Raw genomic sequence first — 22,118 nt, 5'->3', positions numbered from 1 at the left:
CAGAGAGGCAGGCAGAGAGAGTGAGAGGGAAGCAGGCTCCCCGCCGAGCAGAGAGCCCGATGCGGGACTCGATCCCAGGACCCTGAGATCATGACCTGAGCCGAAGGCAGCAGCCCAAACCACTGAGCCACCCAGGTGCCCCAATCTGGCATTTCTTAATCAAATCAAATATAGGGCTATCTTATAACCCAATAATCCTATTCATATGTTTATAGGTTCCAAAGAAATCCTTGCACAGAATCATGTACAAGGATGTTCACTGCAACACAATGTGTGATGTCAGGAAACTGGAAACAAATAGGTAACTATCATTAAGAAAACAGGTAGGTAAAATGAGGTAAATGTCTCACAAAATATTATGCAGCTATTAGAAGCAATGGATTAGCTGGGGCACCTGGGTGGTTCAGTTGGTTTTGAGTCTGACTTGATTTCGACTCAGGTCATGATCTCAGAGTCCTAAGATGGAGTTCCACATTTAGCAAAGAGGCTGCTTGAGATTCTCTCTCACTCTCCCCACCGCCCAGCATCTGGCTCTTTTACACTCTCTAAAGTAAATAAATAAATCTTTAAAAAAAAGAAAGAAAGAAACAATGGATTAGAAGTACCCACACAAGTAGATCTTAAAATTGTAGTGCCTATGGAAAAAAAGACAGAATAATATACAATAATAATAATATAATATAATTATATATATAATATATTATATATGTATTATAATATAATATAATAATATACAATGCAGTAACTTTCATGTAAACTTAAAAATAAGTATACACAAAATAAAACTTATTTTGCAAGAACACAGAGAGATAAATATATTAGAATATAAACAATATAACATACATTTTCTGAAAAACATAAATATTAAGATATTTGTTTATATGGGGGAAGGGAAATTCAAATAGATAAATAGGAGAACTAAAGAAAAAAAATAACCAAGAGAGACTTTATATACACGAATGATGATAATGTCTCTTGAATAGAGGATTAGTTTAACTTTCTACATTTAAGGTTAAAAAAAATTATACACTGAGTTCTTTTATTATCAATAACACTTTTTCAGTTGACTCTGGATATTTCATGTGTATAACTGTATCATGTAAGAACAGCAATGATTCTACCTTCTTTTCCATTTTTGTATCTCTCTGACTGTATTAGGCAGTACCTCTAGCACAGGGATGGCAATAGTGATAGCAAGCATGTGTATCTTGTTTCCAGTTTTATAAAAATTCTTCCAAAATTTACCCATTAAACATGATGCTAGCTTTTGAGCTGATTTTTTATATAACCATATTAAAAAGACTTTGGGATGGGGCGCCTGGGTGGCTCAGCTGTTAAGCATCTGCCTTCGGCTCAGGTCATGATCCCAGGGTCCTGGGATCGAGCCCCACATTGGGCTTCCTGTTCAGCAGGAAGCCTGTTTCTCCCTCTCCCACTCCCCCGCTTGTGTTCCCTTTCTCTCTATGTCTCTCTCTCTGTAAAATAAATAAATAAAATATTTTTAAAAAATAAAAAAAAAGACTTTGGGCGCCTGGGCTGCTCAGTTGGTTCAGCATCCGACTCTTGATCTCAGCTCAGGCCTTGATCTCAGGGTCATAAGTTCAAGCTCTGTATTTTTTAATTAACTAACTAATTAATTAATTAAAAGGTAGCCTTCTATTTCTGTTTAGCACTAGTTTTTATTAAGAATGAATGCTGGAGGGCGCCTGGGTGGCTCAGTGGTTTAAGCCGCAGCCTTCGGCTCAGGTCATGATCTCAGGGTCCTGGGATCGAGTCCCGCATTGGGCTCTCTGCTCCACGGGGAGCCTGCTTCCCTCTCATTCTCTCTCTGCCTGCCTCTCTGCCTACTTGTGATCTCTCTCTGTCAAATAAATAAATAAAATCTTAAAAAAAAAAAAAAAAGAATGAATGCTGGAAACCATAAGAGACTCTTAATATCACAAAACAAACTGAGGGTGGCCGGGGGGAGTGGGGTAGGGAGAGGGTGGTGGGGTCATGGACATTGGGGAGGGGTATGTGCTATGGTGAGTGCTGTGATGTGAAGTGTGTAAACCTGGCGATTCACAGACCTGTACCCCTGGGGCTAATAATACATTATATGTTTATAAAAAAAATAAAAATAAATTTTTTTAAAAAAAGAATGAATATTGGGGGGCACCTGGCTGGCTCAGCTAATAGAGCACACAATCCTTAATACCAGTATTGAGTTTAAGCCCCATGTCGGGCATGGAGCCTACTTAAAAAAAAAAAAGGATACTGAACTTTACCAAATGTCTTTGTGTCATCTGAAAATGCTCTTGTGATTTTTCCTTGCTCTATTAGTATAGAGATTGTATCATTGTATTTCCAATATTAAATTATCCCTACATTTTCAATATGCATGTAGAGCATATTTTTAAATATAATTCTTGGATTCTATCTGATAAATATGTACATTTTATTCCAAAACATATTGGACTATAGATTCCTCCTCTTTTATTATGCTCTAGAACAGTGCTTTTCATAGCACCAAAGTTACATATTCCTAAAAGTTCTGTAGAACCCAACAATGAAACTACCTGGGCCTGGTGCTTTTTATAAAAGTAACTCTTTGACAATATTCCATATTCCTTCTGTCCTTTCAAAAGACCAATAAAATAGAAAAGCACCTGGCAATCTAAGAAACAAACTAAAAAAAGAGAGAGAGAGAGAGAGAGAGATGGAAACAAAAATATAAATATCTGCTAGTAAATGTGAAAAAGAAACTATCACAGCAATTCTGGTAATTATTAAAATAAAAGAATGGTGCACATGACTTTAGCAATACATATGAAAATATAAGCTAGATTAAATGGTAGATATTTTAGGAAAATACAAATTATTATCAAACTAAATAACCAAACTAACTGAAAAGAAAATTAATAAATACCAATGGAATCTAAAAGAATGACAAAGACAGATACTAAGTCAGGATTTGTTTCACTGCAATAAACAGAAATCTACTTAAACTAAATCAAGCAGAAGAAAAAAAAAGGATTGGTAAAATACTGGGGTATCTCACAGAACCTGTGCTAAGGGAGTATAGTCACCTAAGGATTCTATAATGTTAGGAACCCAGGATTCCTGCTCTTTTTTGGAACTGAATGGTCTCACTTGTTCCTTTCTATATATGTGCCCATTTTTTTTTCTTTCTATACTCACTTTTCTATGCTAAGATTTCTAGCTCTTTATGCCTGCTCAATGTCAAGTCCCAATACCAATCAACTAGAGTCTCTGTGCGCCTTTCTGAAACTTCCAAATTCCAAATTGGTAGAGCTTAGGTTGGACATCAATTCTAGATCCACAGGAGAGAGGAAAAATAGAGTGGAAAAAAAAAAAAAGAGTACAATGTCATAAGCTAAATTAATACTTTCAGTAAGGATTGTGACGTGGACACTATAATGTGTGAACTGCACAGGTACCCTGAGATACCTACAAAAAGAACCTTTCTCCTCCCAAAAGCCCCCAACCCAAAGACTTTGGTGAATTCTAGCAAACCCTTATGGAACATAAAATCCCTTCTATTTATTCTGTTAGGGAGCATAAAAAGGATGTAATGTTACAGATTTATTTTACAAGGCTAACAGGATCCCATTATCACAAACCTAAAAAAATTAACTCCCAAAGCAATGTTCAATGAATTACTCACATTTTTAATAGAGATGCCAAAATTTACATATATGTACACATATTCGTATGAATTCATATTTTCATATTTTAAACTATTACCAATAATATACTTCTCAGGACTGATACTATAGAGATAACTTTCTTCATATTATTTGAATTATTTATAATTATTAAATTCTTCATCAGAAAAAAAATTTTTAGTTAGATAGCCTAGAAATAGACCTCAAAATGTTAAAAATTTAGTGTATAGTTAAGATAACAGTTCAGTGGGGATATTAATTAGTTAGTAGTAATGGAATGACTGATCACCATTTTGGAGGAAATGACCATCATTTGAGGTAAAACAAGAAGTAAAAGTTCAACCTTAGTGTCAATATAAATTCTAGATAGAAGAAAAATTTTTATGTATAACTGAAAACATAAATGTATTAGAAAAGCATATAGAAAAATTTTTTTTTACCATTTTATTTTGTTTTGTGTTTTATTTTTTTAGAGAAAGAACATGAATAAGTAGCGGGTAGGGAGGAAGGACAGAGGGAGAGGAAGAGAGAGAATTTTAAGCAGATTCCACACAGGGCTTGATCTCAAGACCCTGAGATCATGACATGAGCTGAAATCAAGAGTTGGATGCTTAACTAACTGAGCCACACAGGCACCCCATCCATTACCTTAATTTTGATACACCTTAAACCAAGCTTACCGTTCTAACCCCCACACTAGCTCCTTCTGATTTTGTCTCCCTTTTTGGGATCCCAAAACTTGGAATCATCTTTGTCTCCTCCTTTTCTAAAGTCTCTCATCTATATCACAAAATCCTTTCTAGTATTTCTTTTTCATTGATTCAATCTTTGCTTTCTATTCATATTATACGACCTAAGGTTAGAACCCTTGTTACAAAAAAACAGCAACACTAAACCCTATAATGAAAAAGGTCTGTTAACTCTAAAGTGAGAACCTGACCACCCATCACACGTTAATATCAATAAAAGGACTGGCAGGCATATTCTCTAGTACATATACACTATACAGTAATTTAATATTAAATCATTCTAATATTAAATCATTTAATTCCTGCTGGCCTATTTCACTTAAAACAGTAAAACTTAAAGACACCACAAATGTCATCAAGACATTTAGTTTGTTATTGTTGCTACTGAGAGGTAAAGCTGGAATAACATAAAAATGGCAAAAGTAACTAGAGTCAATAGAATCCCATTTTTAAAATAGCATTTTTGGGGGCACTTGGGTGGCTCAGACATTAAGCATATGCCTTCAGCTCAGATTATGATCCCAGAGTCCTGGGATCAAACCCTGCATTGGGCTCCCTGCTCCATGGAAAGCCTGCTTCTCTCTCTCCCACTCCCCCTGCTCGTGTTCTCTCTCTCGCTGTCTTTCTCTGTGTCAAATAAATAAATATTTTTTTAAGATTTTTTTTTTTTTTTTGACAGAAATCACAAGTAGGCAGAGAGGCAGGCAGAGAGAACGGGAAGCAGGCTCCCCGCTGAGCAGAGAGCCCGATGCGGGGCTCAATCCCAGGACCCTGAGACCATGACCTGAGCTGAAGGCAGAAGCTTAACCCACTGAGCCACCCAAAAGCCCCTAAAATCTTTTTTAAAAAATAGCATTTTCCCTTCTTTCATCTCTAGGAAACCCTAATATCCAATTAAAACAAGCAATCTGAAACAAAAATATGTGAGAGTTTTAAAATATCAAATCTTAAAATAAAATGTCGAATCTTAAAAACCTGTAGTTACATCTTTTATAGTACTAATAATGATATTTCCTATTACCACCACAAAAACCATACAATATCTCCAAATCCTCTGTAAAACAAAGGCCAACACTGATAGCCAAGATGAATTTCAGGTTGATAAAAGCAAGCTATCACTTTCGAGCACACCTGATTCCTGTTTCAGTTAAAATTCTAGGCATATTAAGAGTCAAACCTGCTTATGTCAGTTGAACTTAACTGTAATCACATAATTACATTTTATATGTACTGATTAAATGAGTGTAAAAAGAAAGTTTTTTGTCAAGTCACTATGTTGCACACCTGAAACTAATGTAACACTATGTTAAGTATACTTCAATATTTTTAAAAAGCTGTTTTATAAAAACTAAACTGAATGTTTCAAAATGGCTTGATAAAAGGTGAATCACTAAAAAAGTTTCTAATTTCATATGAATAAAATATTTATAATAAATCATAAGAAAAAATGTACTAAAGAAATGTTGTACTCAAGTCTGCTTCACAAGGGTCTTCAAGGTTTTAATCAACTTAAAAAAAAAACAGGCAGTATCAGACTATGGGTAATTTACACAGGAAAGCCAACATGAAACTCCATCAATGAAATCAGCGGAACAATATTCATTTATATGCTTAACCTACAGGTACATGTCGAATACCTATATTAACTTTTTGGTCGCAGGACCTTTTACATTCTTAAAAATTACTGAATAACCCCAAAGAGCTAAGTCTTATAGGTAATATCTACCAACACTTATGTGAGAAACTGAAGCTGAGCAAATTTTAAAATGCAAGACTACACCTGCATGCATCCCATTAGCCATCACAGCAATAATGTCATTACTTATCAGCATCTGGAAAACTTACTGTATACACAGATGAGTGACAGTTAAAAAGTCAAATAATGTCTTAGTTCTATTATGAACGAAGACAGTTTGAGCTTAACTAAAGAGTCTCAGTTGAGTAGTACTCAGTTGAGTAGTCTCAACCAATGAGAACTACTATTATAGGGCTGAAGAACCAATAATGAATAACAAGGAAGCAACAATGAATCAATCCCTCTTTTGTGTAATTTGCTGAAGGAGCAAGACAATAAAGAAGTAAATCAATAAACACATAATTTCAGGTAGTGATAGATGCCATTAAAACAGGGCAAGGAGATAGGAAAAAGTGGGAGGTATATAATAAGGGCAATTACTTGGTCAGAAGTATAGGATTGTCAGAAAAGGTCTCTTTGAGAAAGGCTCCTGAAGGAATGAGCCCTGCTAATAAGGTTTGAGTTAATATCAGGTGGAGAAGCAGAAAATGAAAACACCTTAGAAGTGAGGGGAAGATTCTGAGCATAGAAATGACCTCATCTGATTAAGGTTTTTGAAACATTCCTCCGGCTTCCACATGGAACAGACCAGGAAGGCAAGTATAAAAATGGAAGTAGAGAAATTAGGAGGCTATTGTAAATAAATATTGAAAAAATATTGGTGACTTGGATAGTATGATAGTAATGGAAGGGTGAGATTTGAAAGGATATGAAAGCTATTTTTAAGGAAAAGACTAAAAACTGCTAAAGGACTAGACATGAGGTTGTGAGGAAAAAAAGAAATGAAATAAAGATGGCTCCTACGATTCTGCAGAGCACCAAGGTGAATGTTGCCATTTATTGTGATACAGAGAAACCATGGTAGGTGGGGAAGATGGAGACAAAACCAAGCTGAAGACAGTTATTTGGAATCCAATAAAAATACTGGATATGTGGGCCTGGAGCTCAAGATAGAGGCCAGGGCAGGAAATGCATGAAAGGGAATCATGAGGTATTCAAGTATGTTACTAGATCACCTAGGGAATAAATATGGATAAAGAAGTGAGTAGGCACCAGAAACCAGGAGAGAAGCATGGAACAAATTCTCCTTCAGAAGGAACCAACCCTGCCTACATCTTGGACTTGAACTTCTGGCCTCTATGAAAGAATAAAGTTCTGTTGTTTCATGGCAGAAAGAAAGAAAGAAGAAAAGAAAAGAAAAGAAAGGAAGGAAAGAAAGAAGAAAGAAAGAAAAAAGGAAAAATAAAGAAGTGGTAAGAGAACTGAGATCTGGAATTTCACTTACATCAAAAGCTGCCAAATTAATATACATTTATGTATATGTTCTTTTTTTTATGTTTGTCTTTTCCAGAGAACTATTTGCTAGTTCCAATGCATCAGCTATTAGAGCTTTATCTGGTACTCCCCTTTTCATATTAGGACACTGACTCAAGAATCTCCAGAACTTCTCTTCTCTCAAACCAGTATTTCACTCCCTCCCTCCTCCCACCTCCTCTCCCACAATACACACACTAATCACTCTGCTCCTAATTCTTCCTTCTTCTTACCCCAGGGTTGTCTCTCCTCTGTGCTCCCAAGATTTGCATATTTCTACAGAGATCCTATTTAACATTCTATATTCTAATTATTTGTCCTTTAATGATGTGAAAGCTTCCTTATGGGCAGGAACCTTGACTTTCATCTTTGTATTCCCAGTGCCCTGTAATGAATGTTTCCTAAATGAATAAAATGAAGGGTAAGTGACCTACCCAAAATCAGTACCACCGTTACTCAGTAGTAGAGTAGGGATTAGAATCTAGAGAGCCAGATATTCTAAACTCACTTTAGTCTGTCATTCAAAGAACTCTACATTGGGGCCTCACTTCATCTATATATTTCCTATTTATTATCCTGTCTTGACTGTAAGTCTGGTGATATACCCAAAATCCTCTTTCTTCACCCAGTTCAGAATCTGTGCAACCAACTTATGTCTCATCTCTCCCATAAAAACTATCTTCATCAATTCCTTGATCACTGCCCTCCTCTTTCACACCACCCACACACACAAAATCAGTAACGCCCTATATAATCTGATTTCTGATCTTAAAATGACACTGAAGCTACTCACTCCAAGTTTACAAAAGGCCTTTATAACAGTTAAAGTATAATTTTTAAAACAGTAAAACCATGAGATTTTATTTAATTCATTACAATAAAGGAACCAGTAAGATGTTAAAATTGGTTCAAATGAGAATTGGACATACAGAGATTTACAATGCCCATGCGACAAAATTCATTTGCATGACATCAACAGGAATAATTTACATTGGTATGGACAGGAAACATTTGTTCTGTCACCAGATTTTTAAATTTCAACTTTAAAAAAATTTTTATTTCAAGTGTAAACATATAGTGTTATATTAGTTTCAGGTGTACACTGTAATGATTCAATAATCCTACAAATTTCTCAGTGCTCATGGACATAAGTGTACTCTTAATTCCCTTTACCTACTTCATCCACATCCACACCCACCTCCCTCTGGCAAGCACCAATTTGTTTTCTGTATTTGAGTCTGTTTTGTTTTGTTTTTAAGATTTTATTTATTTATTTGAGAGAGAGAGAGAGAAAGCATGAGAGGGAAGAAGGTCAGAGGAAGAAGCAGACTCCCCGCGGAGCTGGGAGCCTGATGTGGGTCTCAATGCTGGGACTAAGGGACCTGAGCCAAAAGCAGCTGCTTAACCAACTGAGCCACCCAGGCACACAAGTCTGGTTTTCTTGCCGGACTCTTTCTTTGTTCATTTCTTAAATTCCACATATGAGTAAAATCATATGGTATTTTTCTTCGGCTGACTGACTTATTTCACTTAGCATTATACTTTCTAGGTCCATCCGTATTGTTGCAAATGGCAAGATTTCATTATTTTTTATGGCTGAATAAAATTCCACTGTGTATGTGTATGTCTGTGTGTGTGTACCACATCGCCCTTATCCATTTATCTTATCAATGGACACATAGGTTGCTTCATGTCTTGGCTACTGCAAATAATCCTGCAACAAACACAGAGGTACATACATCTCTCTGAATGAATGTTTTCATTTTCTTTGGGAAAATAACCAGTAGTGGAATTACTGGATCATATATTTTTTTGAAGAATCTCCATACTGTTTTCCACAGTGGCTGCGCCAATTTGCATTCCAACCAATAGTGCACAAAGGTTCCTTTCTCTCGACACCTTCACCGACACTTGATTCTTGTGTTTTGAATTTTAGACTTTCTGACAGATGTGAGGTGATATCACAACGTGGTTTTATTTTGGGTTTTTTTTGTGTGTTTTTTTTTTAGAGAGAGACCACAAGGAGACAGAGAGGCAGGCAGAGAGAGAGAGAGGGAAGCAGGCTTGCCGCTGAGCAGAGAGCCCAATGCGGGACTCGATCCCAGGACCCTGAGATCATGACCTGAGCCAAAGGCAGCAGCTTAACCCACTGAGCCACCCAGGCGCCCCCACAATGTGGTTTTGATTTGCATTTCCCTGATGATGAGCGACATTGTGCATCTTCTCATGTACCTGTTGGCCATCTGTATGTCTTCTTTAGAAAACTGTCTATTCAGGTCCTCTGACCATTTTTTAATCAAATTGTTTGTTGAGTGTGTAAGTTCTGCATATATTTTGGATATTAACTATCAGATATGTCACCTGCAAATACCTTCTTTCACAAGTTGCTTTTTTGTTTTGCTTACAGTTTCCTTCACCGTGCAAAAGCTTTTTGTTTTTTATCTTTTTAAAAGATTTTATTTATGTATTTGACAGAAAGAGAGAGATCACAAGTGGGCAGAGAGGCAGGCAGAGAGAGAAGGGGAAGCAGGCTCCCCGCTGAGCAGACAGCCCAATACAGGACTCGATTCCAGGACCCTGAGATCATGACCTGAGCCGAAGGCAGAGGTTTAACCCACTGAGTCACCCAGGTGCCCCACAAAAGCTTTTTATTTTGGTGTAGTCCCAATAGTTTAATTTTGCTTTTGTTTCTCCTGCCTGAAGAGACATCTAGAAAAATGTTTCTACTGCTAATGTCAAAGAAATTACTGTCTGTGCCAGGTATCTTATGGTTTCACACACAGTTAGGTCTTAAATCCATTTTGAGTTTATTTTTGTGCATAGTGTACAAAAGTGGTCCAGTTTCATTCCTTTTCATGTAGTTGTTCAGTTTTCCCAGCACCATAAATTTCTTTCCCCCAAAGGTAGAATTTAGTGATTCATCACTTGCATATAACACACAGTATTCAATCCATCAAGCGCCCTCCTTAATGCCCATCGCCATTTACCCCACCCTCCTACCTACCTCCCCTCTAACAACCCGCATTTCGTTCCCTATAGTTATCAGCTGCTTACGGTTTGTCTCTCTGATTTCATCTGATTTTATTTTTCCTCCCCTTCCCCTATGTTCATCAGTTTTGTTTCTTAAATTCCACGAGTGGAATCATATTTTTCCTTCTCTGACTTATTTTGCTTAGCATCCTGCCCTCTAGTTCCATCCACATCATTGCAAATGGCAAGATTTCATTCTTTTTGATGGCTGAGTAATAATCCACAGTGTGTATGTGTTCCATCCACATCATTGCAAATGTCAAGATTTTGGTTTTTGAATGGCTGCATAATATTCCATTGTATATATACACCACATCTTCTTTATTCATTCATCTGTTGATGGACATCTGGGATCTTTCCATATTTTGGTTATTGTGGACATTGCTACTATGAACATAGGGGTGCATGTGTCCCTCTGAATCACTATGTTTGTATCCTCTGGATAAATACCTAGTAGTGCAATTGCTGGGTTGTATGGTAGCTCTACTTTTTAACTTTTTGAGGAACCTCCATACAGTTTTCCAGAGGAGCTATACCAGTTTGCATTTCCACCAACAGTGTAAGAGGGTTCTCCTTTCTCCAAATCCTCACCAACATCTGTTGCTCTTGAGTTGTTAATTTTAGCTATTCTGACTGTCCAGAATACAGAGTTGTAAAGCAGTCTAGTCAATCCAGAACAAAAGAACATATCCCTAAATTAGAATAATGTAATTGCTGGAGGGCCCTTTATACCCCAGAGGGTCTACCACCCAGCATTCAAGACATGCAGTCATTTCTTCCACCTGTTTCCAAGTCACTGAGTATTCTTCCCACATAACTGTCAAAATTCATCCTAATCTGCCGTCTTTAGCACAATGAAGAAAATTCTTGCCACTTTTGGTTTCCATGATACAGTACTCACCTGGCTCCTCTTTCTACCTCTCTTCAGTCCTCTTCACCAGTTTGTATTCATCTTAAATATAGTAACCACCAAGATTTTTTTTTTTCTAATTATACAGAGTTTTTTTTTTTTTCCATTTTATTTATTTTTTCAGCGTAACAGTATTCATTCTTTTTGCACAACACCCAGTGCTCCATGCAAAACGTGCCCTCCCCATTACCCACCACCTGTTCCCCCAACCTCCCACCCCTGACCCTTCAAAACCCTCAGGTTGTTTTTCAGAGTCCATAGTCTCTTATGGTTCGCCTCCCCTCCCCAATGTCCATAGCCCGCTCCCCCTCTCCCAATCCCACCTCCCCCCAGCAACCCCCAGTTTGTTTTGTGAGATTAAGAGTCATTTATGGTTTGTCTCCCACCAAGATTTTGATGCATCTTACTCTACCCAGTATCATCAGTCGTGCTTCACCTATTATAGAGGAATTATTCCCATATCCACAGTTTTAATGTCTATAATCCCTAAACATGAACTTCTATTTTCTCCATTTCCCATGTTGATATCTTAGCAGTACCTCAGATTCAGCAAAGACCTGAACGAAACTCATTCTTTCCTCATCTAAATATGGTCTATTCCTGTGTTCTCTAACTTAATAGCTAATTGTCAAAGAGGCACAAAGCATGTGAATCTTGCACTCTACTGCCTCTCTGAAACTGCCTTTTTGACAGTCACCTAAACTGTCCATTGCACCTTTACAATCACTCTCTGGCATGTTCCCCTTCCTCACAGACTTTTTCCTAATTAAGGCCTATATTATCTTTCAGTGGACTATTCATAAAGCCTCCATACTGCTCTACTATCTCTTTTCTCTATCATTCACTCAAATGCCAAAGCATATTTCCTCAAACAGGAGTCCAAGTTTTTCTGACCTGGTCCCATCTTCTGATCTGAGTTCTTACGTAATAGGCATCTGCTCTCTTAGGACATCTACCTACTTTCTACTCATTCTACTTCAGTTACCTCAGTCCAAATGAGTTGATTCCACCCATGAGGCACACAACTACAGCTCCCACAGATGCTCACAATGACTGGGTTCATAAATTGGTCCAAACAGAGCCACTGAAGTACCACAGACTTTTGCTGAGACTTTTGGGGCAGAGGCATATGCTTTTTACTACCACAACTACTATTGTTATATTTCACCACCAGAGGAAAGCCCGAGAAGCCAACCCAGAATAACTGAAGTTTGGAGATGCAAAAAGGGAAATTTGGTCCTGGTGACATCTTCTGAGCCCTAGCACTAACCCATGTCTAGAGCCATATTCCCTTGGGCTGTTCAATTATATTTACCAATAAACTTTCGTTCTACTTAAGCCTGTTTGAGTCAGGCTTAAGTAGTACACCCAGAGTACTAAACAATACCTCCTGTCTTTTCATGCACCATATGACTCAGTTACACCAACATCTATACCAGTATCAGAATACTGTGCCTTCCCTCATGTTTTTTCCTTAGCCTGAAACTTTCGTCCCTCATCCTCAATGGAATTCCTTCCCTCTATTCTGTGTTTATTAAGATTCATCTCATACTTCAAGCCTCAGTTCTTATGCCTCAGTGAAGAAATCCTCTAAGCCTAGAAAAAGAAGCAAAGGACTAGATTACACAGGGATTTTAAACTATGCTACAGCTTTTGAACTTTAACCCAAAGGTAAAGAAATGTCAGTGAAGGATTTAAAAGAGTAAAGGACATGAACAGATAAGCAATTTGAAGGGATCACTCTGGTTGCTGTATAGAGAATGAATTAGAGAAGGGCAAGGGGGACAATGGTTCATAAACTACTCAATAATCTAGCCAAAAGGAGAGTGGTATGGGCTAAACTGACAGTGGAGACAGAAGAATGTACTTCTGTGGTTATTTTATTTCTGAATAAATCCCTCTTTATACTGTAAACCTTCTGAGGGCAGAGAAATTATCTGACTTCCATTTACCCACAGAAATTAACAAAGTGGTCGGCACACAGTACAAACTCAATATTTGTTAAATGAAGTAATATATAATTAACAATCTAATCTGTTAATTGAGCAACTGGTCAAATGGTGTTGTTATTTATGAAGATAGGACACACAGGAAAAGTCCTTTGTTTTTGAGATAGAGATAATAGAGAAGATGATCTTTGTGGTTTTTAATTTTTTTAGAATGGGGGTCGGGGGTGGGCCAGAGGAGGAGGGAGAGAATAAAATCTCCTCCACACCCAGCACGGGGCCTGACACAGGGCTCCAACTCACAACCCTGAGATCATGACCTGAGCCAAAAATCAAGACTCAGACGCTTAACCAACTGAGACACCTAGGTGCCCCGATGATCTCTGTTTTGAACAAGGTGAGTTTAAGGTAATATAATACATACATTTTAAAAAGATTATTTATTTATTTGACAGAGACACAGTGAGAGAGGGAACATAGGCAGGAGGAGTAGGAGCAGGAGAAACAGGCTCCCCACTGAATAGGAAGCCTGATGTGGGATCCCAGGACCCTGGGATCATGACCTGAGCCAATGGCAGCCACTTAATGACTGAGCCACCCAGGTGACCCTAGAATACATTCAAATAGACAGGGAATCTATATATAATGGATGCATATCTGGGGATCAGGAGAGAGATATGAGCTGAAGATGCTGATTTGTGAATTCTGAGCAAACAGATGCTAACTGACTTTCTGAAGAGAGATATGACTGCCTAGGAATTATGTAAAATGAAAAAAAAGGGTGATCAGAGACCTGAGGGGCATTTAAAAGCTGAAAAGAAAAAGAGAAGTAAAGGAAGAACACTAATAGCTTAGCAGAAAAAACAAAAACAAAAACAAAAACAAGAGGAGGGCCCTCTAACCAATGCAAGGGGAAGAACAGGAAAGTATGGTCAAAAGTGTCAAACATGGTACTAAGTCAAGGAATGAGAAGTTTAAAAGCATCCTTTGGATGAATACTGTCTTCGCAGAGTAGATGCACTGGAACCCAGACTAGGAGTGGACTGAAGAAGGGAAAGTAGAAAATAAAGAAATGAAGTCAGCCAATATTAGACATCTAAGAGTTCATTAAGTTTGGCTATATAAATAAACTGAGAAACAGAGTTATAGGAGAAGAACATACTCAAGGGTAGGTTTTCTTCCCCTGTTGGTTTTCTTGTTCTTACAGAACTGGGACTTAGGCATGTTTAAGTAGCTGACTGGAACAAACCAAAAAGAGGTTAAAGAAAGGATAAGAGAATAAGAATCAAAATGAGAGTGACTTGTGTGTGTGTATGTGTGTGTGTGAGAGAGAGAGAGAGAGAGAGAAAACGTCATGCAGAACACCTTGAATATACACAATTTTTGTCAACTATACCCTAATAAAGCTGTAAAAAATATGAGTTTAAAATGGGGTATAGCTGAAAAGACTGGTTTTGAATAAGGAAAGCAATATCTCTTCTGCTGAAACCAGACTATAGAAGGAAAGAATGGGTAAGGATGTAGGTACATGTATAGATTTGGTTACTGAAAATTAAGAGAATCTACATATGATAATGTCAACTGTGTTTTAAACACGTTGAAGTTTAAATGTCAAAAATAATTTCTTCACTAAAAATTATTTCTCTGAATTATGAGTTTAAGATACACATTAGCATAAAAGTTAAATGAAGTAACTATCACATTACTAAACACTATACTTAACAAAGAAAATTTTAAGAATATTTATCAAATATCTACTTGTATAGGACACTGTGAACACAGAGAGAGCTCTTTCCCCAAATATCTGTACAGCCTTGTTACCTCCCTTTCTTTAGGTCTCTGTTCTCACACTCTGCTTTATTTCTCTCCATTATACTTATCACCACCTGACAGATTCTATTTGTTTTACTGCCTGTTTGTCTTCCTAGACTCCCCAAGGGGAGGGGCCTTCTCTTATTTACTGCTGTATCTCCAGTAACAAAATAGTGCCTGCCATAAATATGAATGAAAAATAAATTTTTGTTTGAATGAAATGGTACCTCCTCTTCAGGAAAAAGAACTGCAATCTGTTAAATGAAGGAGAAATGAATATACGAGGACTATATCAATATTTACAAATTAAAGAAGTATTTACTTCTTTTTAATGGTATTTAATGGTAATATAGGAAGCAATATCAGAAAATGGTGTAAGAGTTCACAAGACTATGAATCCCAGACAACATGATAAAAAATGTATTATGGAAAAGGCAGCATATGGACTGGACCTTAAAGGGGTAGGTAGATTTTTAAGTGTATAATTCTACCTTTTTTTAGTATATTCAAGGAGTTGTACAACCATCACCTTCTAGAACATTTTCATCACCTCAAAAAGAAACCCTATGCCCCTTAGCTACCACCTCCCAACTAACCCAGTTAGCCCTATGAAGCCACTAATCTACTTTCTGCCTCTACATATTTGCCTATTCTAAACATTTCATAGAAATATAATCAAATCATTTGTGAAATTTTGAGACTAGCTTCTTCACTTAGCATAATGTTTTTAAGGTTAATCCATGTTGTATCAGCACTTCATTTCTTTTTATGATTGAATATTACTCCATTGTATGGATATAACATATTTTAACCATTTATCAGTAGATGGCCATTCGGGTTGTTTCTACCCTTTGACTATTATGAGTAACAGCAAATTATTAAAATAATAGTCCTATGAACATTCATATATAAGTTTTTGTGTGGTATAATTTTAATAAGAGGTAAGTAAGGATGGAAATGAAATTTTTTTCTTCAGTAGGCTCCACCCCCAAAGTGGGGCTTGAACTCACAACCTTGAGATCAAGAGTGGCATGCTCTACCAACTGAGCCGGAACTGAAACATTTTGAATCACTCAATCCCAAATACGACAAATTCAAGCTAATATTTTCACTGATGAGGCAAAGTGAATTTTCATAAAGCTTAATTTATTCAAGTCAAAGAACTGTCCTTTATTTCCCAAAAATGTCCTTCGAACTTTCTTTTTTTAAATGTTAAAGCATCCTTTTTAAATGAAATGATGGCAGTGTTGAAAGGTAATTTTGGGGGGTGCCTGGGTGGCTCAGTTGGTTGGGTGACTGACTCTTGATCTCAGCTCAGGTCTTGATCTCAGGTTTGTGAGCTCAAGCCCTGCACTGGGCTTCACATGAATGCTGGGCATGGAGCCTACTTAAAAAAACAAAAACAAAAAAAAAAAAAAGGTAGTTTTGTTAATTTACTTAGATAAAATAAACTTCGTTAAATCTAATCCAAAAATCTAGGAAATTCTGTTGACTGAAGGAAATGGCATGAAAGTAAGAAGGTAGAAACCCACAAAATAGCCTGAATGCCAACTAGGAGATTGCACATTATCCTATGGTCAATAAGGAAATGAATAAAGTTTTTTAAGTATAAAATAACTGACTTCTGGATGCCATCTCATTCAATGAACAGTAACTGAGCTACAACTATATAAAAAGCACAGAATTCAGTGCTATAAAAACAGTCTAAATAAAACACTGTCCCTACCTTTTTATAACTTAGTCTTTAGTAAAAGAAAAAAGTCTCTCTAGTCATTATTTACATCTTTACCCATCTTTCAGAGAGGGCAATACTTAGTAGTCAAAAATAATCTTTTAAAAAGGAAAATATGGGAATTAAAAAAAGGAAAATATGGGATTACTCCTACTGTGCTTACAAGCTTTATTTCACTCATTTGACAATGTGAGTTGCTGGGTATATAAAGATAACATATAACCCCTATCCTACAGAAGCTTATAGTCTAGATTTTATAAACTTATCAAATGCTCTAGAAGAAACTGACCGCAAATATGTTATTAGATATTATTCACCTAGGGCTTTCAACTTAGTAGCAAATAAAAAAAGCACTTACCAGTCACATTTTAAGCATTTTACATTTGTTACCTAACCTAATCCTCTTTAAAAGTTTTATGAAAAAGTTATTATTACTATATTATTTTAAGATATTTATTAATACATTAAAATATATTACATTTATCTTTTCCCAGAATCTACGTTAATGACATCAATTCTGCTGAGTACTTTTATATACAGTTGCTGTATCATTCCCATCAGCACACAAACATTCTGTAATTTCGCCAATCTTCAAAAAAAAAAAAATCCTCTCTTGAGTTCACATTCCAATCCAGGCTCCTCATCATTTTTCTGATCCCCTTATATCAAAACTCCCTAAAAGAGCTATCTGTAGAAGTTGTTCCCCAAATTCTCTCCTCTCAGCCTCTTCGCCATTCCAGAAAGGCTCTGCCTCTGACACTACTAAAACCACTCTAGTCAAGACTATAAGTGACCTCAAAATCCTAAATAAGATTCTTAATTTTTAGTCCTCATCTCACTTGACCTATCAGCAACACCTGACATAGGTAAAGCAAGCTCTTGGAAATACTTTCTTTACTTGGCCTCTAAGACACCATACTCTTCTAGGTTTTCTTGTCATATTACTAGATACTCCTTCTCAATCTCCTGTGCTAATTCTTCCACAGCTCCACAATTACTACACATTAGAGTATCCAAGTCTCTGTCCTCTATCTGTAGATAGAAAACCTGCTCTGTTTTCTACCTACACTCACTTCCTTATGTTCTCACAAAGTCTCACGACTCCACTAAAATTTAACAGGATAGGGATTTTTTTAGCTATTTTTGTTAATGCTGAATGCCCTGAACCTAAAACAATGCCTGGCATGTAGTAGATGCATGACAAATGTTGTTCAATGAAAGGATGAATGAATAAATGGCTTTAAATATTATCTACAAACTGATGACTCTCCAATTTATACCTCCTATCTGGAACTGTCCTGAACTCCTTATATATCCAACTGCCAAACAGCCATCTCTACTTGGGTGTATAATAAACACTTCAAACGTAATGAGTCCAAAAGAGAATTCCAATCACCCTCCCAATGGCTTCTGCAAATGACTTCACTTTCTTTGCCACGTGCAGCTTTAGCCTAGTTCCCCAAACCAACAATTCTGAAATAATTCCTAATTCCTTCTCTTTCTGTACTACACATACAATCTGCCAACAAATACTGTGGATTTTTTTTTAAGATTTTATTTATTTATTTGAGAGACCACATGAGAGGGGGGAGGGTCAGAGGGAGAAGCAGACTCCCTGCTGAGCAGGAAGCCTGATGCGGGACTGGATCCTGGGACTCCAGGATCATGACCTGAACCGAAGGCAGTCGTTTAACCAACTGAGCCACCCAGGAACCCAACACTATGGATTCTTCCTTCAAAATATACTCAATATACTCAGTATTTGACTATTTCTCACTACAGCCACCACTATCACTGTGGTACAAGCCACTACCATCTCTCACCTGGATGAATACAATAGCCTCCTGTTTCTTGTCCACCTTCTCCTCCCAATGCAGAACTATGATCAGAGATTACACCACTCCTCTGCTTATAATCCTGCAATCACTCCATTTTTGCTCTGAATAAAAGCCCAAATCTTGACAACTGCCTTATACAAATCTCTTTTCAGTCTGGCCCTGTTGTATCTCTGACCTCACCTACTACCACCACTATTTTGCTCCTTTTATATTGCTTCTTTTGCTGTTTCTTCCAAAGGTTAAACACATTTCCACTTCCCTGCCTTTTCCCTCACTGTTTCCCCAGCCTGAAATGCCTTTCCCCTAGGTATCTGCAATCCATTACCTGTCTCATCAGTTTGTTCAACTGCTACCTCCTCTGAGTTTTCTCCAATCACCATATTTAAAACTGCAAGGAGGGGCACCTAGGTGGCTCAGTCTGTTGAGCTGCATTCAGCTCAGGTCATGATCTTGGGGTCCTGGTATGGAGCCCCAAGTTGGGCTCCCTGCTCAGTGGGGAGTCTGCTTCTCTCTCTGCTCCTGCCCCAGGCTCCTGCTCGCTCACTCTCACTCTCTCAAATAAAAATCTTTAAAAAATTAAAAAAAAAAAAACCCTGCAAGGATAATCCCACCCCATTGTATTCTTTATCCCCTATCTCTGCTCTATATTTCTCTACACCTTTTATCACCAGCAACTACTATATATTTGACTTTCTGGAACATGTGCTGGAAAAGGCTAAGAATTTTTTGTTTCATTCACTGCTCTATCTCTGGTGTTAAAAGCAGCGCCTGGTATAGAGCAGTGATCAATAAGCTATGTGTTAAACCAATGCTTTCATTTCCACCAGGGGGCCTAACAATCATCTAGCCTGGGATTTCAGGAAAAGATCATAAAGCTTCTCGAAAATTTTTTTCAGTGCTCTGATCCCTAGAAGGCTTTATACTTTGCCTAGAAAGAAAAACTGTGTTTTCTCTAGTCAGCCGCAAGGAGGAGTTGAGAGGAAGAGCCGAGCAAAGAGAAACCAGACGTTTCCCTTGCTTTTCCTAGGCAACCCCGAGGTGGAAGAAAAGTGGTTTTGGAGGTGCCTGTACTGAATGAAAGGTTTTCTGCACACTGTGAGTTACCTAGACACACACAAACGTAAACACGCAGAGCCGCGATCCTTTCGAACGCCACAAAGAGGCCAAGAAAAATCAATCCATCCACCGGCCACTGAGAACCGGGAGGGTGTTTAACTCCACCGCTAAGAATTCCCCATAAAAGCAGGGGAAGAGTTCCCACTAGCGCAGAGGCACGTAACTCACACACGAAGGCCAACGTGTTCCAGGCTGCCGGGACTCTCCGGCCAGAGAACTATTAAATCAATTCTATTTCCTATTCAAGGCACCTCTACTTCTGAAAACGGCTCAGTACCGCGGTCCCAGGTCTGAGTTCTCAGATTCGCCGATTGCAGGTCAAGTCCTGATTCGTTCAGCCCCGAAATCCCCATTTGCCACGGGATTCCGACTTACCGCCACCTGTTGATGCCCACATTGGAGGAGCCGGCGAACCAGGGGTCCAGGATGTAGACGCAGCGGATGGTGTTGGCGCCCTGAATGCACTCCTTCAGGGCGGGGTTGTCGTGAAGCCGGAGCCCCTTTCGGAACCAGTGCACGGCGTTCACCCCCATCCCGGGGGCGCGGCAGCGGCGGGCGTGTCCTCGCCCAGTTCCCCCACCGAGAAAATCAAGGAAGGAAGGGCCGGCTCATACCCGACACCTCTGCTTCCAGGGGAGCCGCCACACCCAAGGAGAGGGGAGAGGGCGGCAGACGGGGAAAAAAGGAAAAAATGACTCCGAGGAGGGGACCGGAGGAGGAGAGGGCGCGGGAGGTGCAGCTGGGAGATGAATGGAGGCTGCCGTCAGCGGAGTCCGGGTGTGACGCCCTTCAGGAGCCGGCGCCCGCAGCAACCGCCGGCACGAGGCGCATCGCTTCGAGGGCCTCGGAGCCCGGGGAGTACGTTCCACGAGCCCGAGCCGCCACGACGGCCACGACGGCCCCTACCGGCCCCGGCAGCCCCAGGAGGTTCGTCACGGAAACCTCGCCCCACCGAGGCAGCCTCGGAAGCGAAAACGGCCCGCCTGAGGCGAGCCACCGAGAGGGATGAGAGAGGATCCAGCCACAGTCGGCCACGCTGTCTCTCGGGCCGGGGAAGAGCAGTGAGCACGGAGGCGGTGGTCGAGGCCGCTGGACGGTTGCCGGCGGGTGACCGGTCCCGAGGCTGCCCGGGTGACTCCACTGCTACCGCCGCGTCAGCGGCCTCGGCACCGCCCCCGGATCCTCATTGGAGCGCGCGCTCCCCACGTGACCCCCGGCACCTCACGTTTCTGAAGTGTGTTTACTACAGCGGCTCTGACTGAGGAATCGGCTCGCGATTCAGTCGCTTCTAGAGGGCGGCAGCTGCTTGGTCTCAAAGCCGTCGACCCTCGCTGAGACTCTAAACTCCCTTCCTCTGCCCTTTTTCTCCGCCGACTGGTCGCCTACAAGCTCGCCCGGTGACCGCAGGCCCCATGTGAGGGAAGCCTTAGCCCCGCCTCTGGAGGCCGTGAGCATCCCCTATTGGCTGAGGCTCTCTGAGACCCGGATGAGCACGGGGCTGCAGGGAGCTCGCGGGCGCGCGCTCGGCTGAGATGGCGCGCGTGCGCTCTCTCTGCGTTCCAGAGGGAAAGAGGGCGCGGCCGGCGGTCTGGAGCGCGCGACCGGCGATCTGGAGCGCGCTCTGGGATTCCTCCTGTGGCGTTCCGGGAAGGCCCGGATACAGCCGGTTGCCATCCAGTAGTTGGCGAGGGACTTCGGCGGGGAATGAGCGCGGGATGGGTTGAAAGGAGAGAAGAACGCCCCGTTAGACTTCAAGCCCAGCCTTGCGCTTCCGTGCAGCTTTGGCTAAAGAGCCCGACTTTGGAGTGTGTGGAGCTGGCGCCCCCACACCACCCCCCGCCATTCTTCCGGCCCTCGTGGTGTGGCTGCCTCGGACGCCTTCTGGGGACTAGGGATAATGGGCATGGCAGGTGTCGGGCACCCGGAATTCCTTAATTCTATGTAGCTTCTTCTTTTTTTTTTAATATTTTATTTATTTATTTGACAGAGAGAGAGGTCACAAGTAGGCAGAGAGGCAGGCAGAGAGAGAGGGAGAAACAGGCTCCCCACCAAGCAGAGAGCCAGATGCGGGGCTCGATCCCAGGACCCTGAGACCACGACCTGAGCCGAAGGCAGTGACTTAAACCACTGAGCCATTTCTCATCCTTAATGTGGCAGAGCGACAGTGAGCATCAGGCCAGGTCATTCCTTTCGACATGAGATGCCCTT

General features: G+C 39.8%; 1 protein-coding gene across 2 annotated transcripts in view; it reads right to left on the bottom strand.

Annotated features, from left to right (window-relative positions):
• CRY1 (cryptochrome circadian regulator 1) overlaps positions 1–20,448 on the bottom strand; it is a 95,770-nt gene extending 75,322 nt beyond the window's left edge. For both annotated transcript variants that reach the window (XM_046013502.1, XM_046013503.1), the window contains exon 1: positions 20,286–20,448. In XM_046013502.1, the coding sequence (XP_045869458.1) occupies positions 20,286–20,443 (158 nt within the window). In that variant the 5' untranslated portion in view covers positions 20,444–20,448. The remainder of the gene's footprint in view (positions 1–20,285) is intronic.
• Between the last annotated feature and the right edge of the window lie 1,670 nt (positions 20,449–22,118).

Source organism: Meles meles, chromosome 7 (genome assembly GCF_922984935.1).
Source record: "Meles meles chromosome 7, mMelMel3.1 paternal haplotype, whole genome shotgun sequence".
NCBI lineage: Eukaryota > Metazoa > Chordata > Mammalia > Carnivora > Mustelidae > Meles > Meles meles.
The sequence above is the reverse complement of the archived record's forward strand: the minus strand, read 5'-3'. Positions and strand labels throughout refer to the sequence as shown.